Below are 5,124 nucleotides of genomic sequence, written 5' to 3'. Positions count from 1 at the left end.
TGCTGGTGAGACCCCATGGAGCCCTGGTGAGACCCTACAGAGCCTTGGTTTGACCAGGGCTCTGTGGTGTCTTACCAGGCTGGTCAGACCCCACATAGCCCTGGTGCTGGTGAGACCCTACAAGTTTAACCAGGGCTCTTTGGTGTCTCACCAGGTCTCTTTGGTGTCTCACCAGAGCTCTGTGGGGTCTCCCCATGGCTCTGTGGGTCTAACAAGGCTGGTTAGACCCAACAGAGCCTTTGTGAGGCTCCAAAGAGCCCCGATGCCCAGGTGAGACCCCAAAGAGCTTTACAGAGCCCTGGTGCTGGCGAAAACCTACAGAGCCCTGGTGAGACCCTGCTGAGTGCTGGTTTTACGAGTGCTTCTTGAGGTCTCACTTGGGGTCTGAGGGGTCTAACCAGGCTGGTGAGACCCCACATAGCCCTGGTGAGACCCTACAGAGCCCTGGTGCTGGTGAGACACTACAGAGCCCTGGTAACTAGGGCTCTGTGGGGTCTAACCAGGACTGGTAAGACCCCATAGAACCATAGTTTAACCAGGGCTCTTTAGGGGTCTCCCCAGGGCTCTGTGGGGTCTCACCAGACTGGTTAAACCCCACAGAGCCCTGGTGAGACCCCACAGAGCCCTGATGAGACACCACAGGCCTGAATGGGGCCTCATGTTTAGGTTTCGCCTAAGGCCTCGCAAACTCTAGAGCCGCCTCTGCCTGCTAGACTTATGAAAATGTACAACCATGTGAACATAAATGTATTCCCTTTCATGTTACTTTTACATCCTTGCCTGCAACTACCAGTCACAAATGTAGGAATTTAAATGTGCATTGTTAGTCATGCTCACCAGCATGTCATACCTAAGCTGATATGTGCAAAAAAAGGTTTAATGCTCATTGTACAATTTATATTCTTCTGCTGCTCTCTATGAAAACAGTGCCATAAATGAGCATAGTGTCAAATATGGACAGAGGCACTAAATTCTTCAGGGTGTATGGCACAGGACTGCATATTAGGTGTGCTAAAGTATATGTAAAATCAATGATTGAAATCTAATAGAAGCTTTAGCATGGCAATGTAATTTAAAAAATCAGTTTCAATATTTTTAAATCTGCAGCTTTCTTTCAATTAATACCTGGTGATCCTGCCATTAGGGTCCTTGTTTAGGCACTGTCTATTATAAGGGTGACAGACCTATGTCCCTGTCACCCAATTGTGTTTATGTGCATTCACCCATTTGCACAGTCTTTCAATGGAGAATATAATCTATTAATTTCTATTTCAACACACATTAGACAGGCATAGTCTGCTATTGTCACTAACACTGACAAATGCCATGCAGCCATTGCTGGAGAGCATGTAGGCAGGAAGTGGCTGTAATGTTGCTGCAGTAGATCAACAGCACTGAAAGGCACCAACACATGAAAAAAAGGGTAAACCAAGCATTTTATTATTAAAATAAAGCAAGGAATATTTTTATGACTCAAGGCTTTAATTTTACCTCATTGTTTAGCTAATTTAAGAATTCTCTATTTAGACTAGTATCCTATTTTATTAGCATTGAGTCCTCCTTTAGGCACTAGTTCCAACTCAGCTGTTTTGCATCGTATTATCTACCCATCCTGGGTATTTCAACACAGGTTAGTTTGTAAAAAATATACTGTATATTTGTGAATAACAGACGAAGTGTAGATTAACTCGCAATGCCAAGAACAATACATACACCATGTATAACCAAACCTCCATGTCTGCATAGTAGCTGAGACACCATCCATACACATGAAATATTTGTTAGGATTCCATACAATAGGTCCATCGGCTTGTTTGCTGTTGATATTCATAAACAATGAGCACTGGTTCACCAGTTATCCAGCTTATTAGTCAGGGATTACCTGTCTGACTTGTAGTGGTGTAGACATAGTGACACTGATTGGCAGACTGGTGCTTCAGGGGTCCCTTAGGGCTGGGGATGATAACCACATTTACCTTGCTTGCCATTGTTTTCTTTTTTCTCTATCCATCAGTGTATTCCTGGGTAAAATTACATTTTATTTGAAATAAAAGCTGCAAAATCTGTAGCAGCTTGATTAACATTGATTGTCGAGTGAAGACTGATACGAACAAATAAACCATTATCCAAGGGGATCAAAGCAGTTGTACTTTTTGTTCATTTTATCGATTTGTTCTACTTTTTTCATTATGCTATATGGTGAATAAATATGAGATCAGAAAGTGCTTGCTGGCAGACAGACACTGAAATGAATACATCATTTAAGCATGACAAAAAATGAGCACAATGCACTAACTGCCGCAGTATAGAAGATAAGAAATAAATCTTAAAGGACAGAGTAATTAAAGACAGGGAGACTTTTATGATGTCACTCGGTGCAATTTTATGAAAGGGCGATAGTGTCAAATAAATTTGCCATTGTACTTTGATAGCAGATCTATGTAGACGTCATTGAGATTCTTGATAAGATGAAATACACTAACTGCAGTAGGCATAAACTAAACATATCGAAAATCACATAGGGTTGGGGATCTTTTCTGTGCAAAAATGTGAATGGCATACAGTATGTCTGAAGAACTGACCTTGTCATAGACAATGACATTATGATTAAACGCTTTGCAATACACAACAATAGCACGAGTGATTGCATTAATGTGATTTGCAGGAGTATAGGAGAAATCAGTCTTCCCTAAAACCTTGGGATTATCAGCCATGCTGATAAAGGTTACAACCTGTGTCACTGTTCATACGCTCTCTGTAATGGTTATTGGAGCCCAGAAAAGCAGGCATTTCTGGTGTCATTGTTTAACCCTGCATTAAGAAAATTCATGCTGCCCGCTGATTGTAGACCTATAGGTCTGACTCAACAGTGGGCATGTCAGACCTCTGCAGAGAGACCACACAGGAAACAGGAATCCTTCTCGGCAGCATGCTGCTGGAAACAGGCTTTTCTGACCAGGCTGTGGCTACTTTATAAAGAGAATGAACTGTAAGGCCGTCTATTCAGATGTGTGGCCGTTTACATCTGACTACCCCCAACTCCGTCTAGGTCCGGAAAGAAAAAGAGAGTTCTGTTTTGGTGGACCTGATTGTGATTGATCGTAGCTAATCAGATGTTAACGGATACATCTGCTTACATCTGACTGCCCATAGACATAACATGGGCTCAGGTTAGGAAAAATCTGAATGGAAATGGAAGTCACAAAAGTGACATCCATTGCGTTATGTTCTTATATCAGCGGGGGATCTTCTGATCGAAATGGACTGTGAGATTGTGCACACCTTTTGTTTTGATGCACTTGGAATTCATTTAGCTGATGTAAGCTGAAATCTAAGTTGGCATTTAACTGATTTTTCTCAATTTCACCCTTTTTATAAAACCCCAAAGCTACTTACTCTTAACAGCATTGTGCTGCTTTTCACCATCTTATTATTACAAAAATATTATCCATATTCAGGGGCATATTTACCACGAGGCAAACTAGGCGTTTGCCTAGGACGGTGGGGAGCGGCAGGGGGCTGTCTTGCCTGGGGCAGCACAAAGTGTAAATACGCCGCTGTCCATATTTCTGCCTTTAAAAAATAACTTTCCTCTGTTTTCATCTCCACCATCTGCCTTGTTTTGCTACCATGACCAAGCATAATTCAGAGTTTTCCACTGAGGGAAGCTCATGGTGGTATCTATTTGCTATTTTTCACAAATGCTGATGAATTTTTAACACCTTTTCACTGCTTCTGTTTTCCTAAGGCATCATTTCTGTGTTTATAGACCGATAAGAGAAACTGCAGTGAAAACCAGTAAAAGCAAGTTAAATTTACAGAAAAAGAATGCCAGTTGATTTCTAAGTTTGCTCCAAAGATTTAATAACGTGCATAAATGTGCCACATGTATAGCACAGAATTGTAATTGATGTAAGTGGGTTTTAATATTAGTGCTGATTGCTAATATGTTGTTGATGTTTCTCTTGTCTTTAGGCATACTTCAGACAGGGTGTTGCCCTTCAGTATCTTGGTCGCCATGCAGATGCCCTGGCTGCGTTTGCATCCGGATTGGCTCAGGATCCCAAAAGTTTACAGCTGCTGCTTGGCATGGTGGAAGCAGCAATGAAATCGCCTATGAGAGGTGAGTGACGATAATTCAGAACATGTTCACTATCTGCTCTTTCCCTTTATAAGCATCAAATTCCCAGGCTTTGAAGTGAAGACATTTTCACCTATCATCCCCTTATCCAATAAGACTATATCATTGGGCAATAAAAGTGTTTTCATTTGACAGGGGAAACATGGGTGGGCTAGCTTAGCCCTAAAGTCAAAGATATCTAACCTTTTTTTTTTGAGAAATCAGCTACAGAAAGATTCAGGAGGGCTTCCTGGATCGCAAGCAAAATATCAAGCGTCTTGTGCTGTCTGCTCTTGAACTGATTTGCTTAGGTATGTAGTGCTATTGCAGCCCTTTTAAAACTCAAAAATGCTGTGTGTGGCAGCACAAACTATAACACACTGGAGAGGTGTAAAGGGGGCCTGAAACAGTTAACTTTTTTGTTTTAAACCTTGATGCCCAACCTACGGAACCATAATTGGGCCTTTGGCACGTTTTGTGCACCCCTCAGGACTCCTGCAGACAGTTGTCTGTGTTTGCCTATTGTCCTATAATAGCTGTGATCTTTACCAGTATCATGTATCCCCTGTATCCCTGTATCCGTCTTGTGTATGCCCTGTATCCCCATTCTATGACGGTCTCCTGAAGCATGTCTGCAATCTCCAGTACCTCCTATAGCTTTATTGCAGTCTCTGACCATCTCATGCAGCATGTCTACACTCTCTGACCATCTCTGGAAGCAGAGCCCAAGTGACAGCTGAAGCGGGGCTTACGGTTCACCCCACAAATTACAGCTGGGCGGAGCCAGCTGTGATTTTACGGCTTGCTCCGCTCAGTTGTAATGGCAGGTCAGCGTCCCCAAATCACTTGGGGACGCTGAACTGTCATTAAACAATAACAACTGGGCGGCCAATAGGAAACAGTTGGGCGGAGCTAGCTCTCACTGCTAGCTACGCCCAATTGTTTTTCTTTTTTAAAATATCTTTATTTATTTTTAAATTTTACTATTTTTATTTACATTTTTT

General features: G+C 42.2%; 1 protein-coding gene across 1 annotated transcript in view; it reads left to right on the top strand.

Annotated features, from left to right (window-relative positions):
• Positions 1 to 5,124, top strand: part of TTC28 (tetratricopeptide repeat domain 28) — a 553,780-nt gene that overhangs the window by 274,028 nt on the left and 274,628 nt on the right. Inside the window, exon 4 of the mRNA XM_018557772.1 lies at positions 3,976 to 4,123. Within this exon, the coding sequence (XP_018413274.1) occupies positions 3,976 to 4,123 (148 nt within the window). The remainder of the gene's footprint in view (positions 1 to 3,975; positions 4,124 to 5,124) is intronic.

This window comes from Nanorana parkeri, unplaced genomic scaffold (genome assembly GCF_000935625.1).
Source record: "Nanorana parkeri isolate BGI_ZX_2015 unplaced genomic scaffold, ASM93562v1 scaffold302, whole genome shotgun sequence".
In the NCBI taxonomy this organism is placed as follows: Eukaryota; Metazoa; Chordata; class Amphibia; order Anura; family Dicroglossidae; genus Nanorana; species Nanorana parkeri.
Note: the sequence above shows the minus strand (reverse complement) of the source record. Positions and strands in the feature narration are given on the sequence as shown.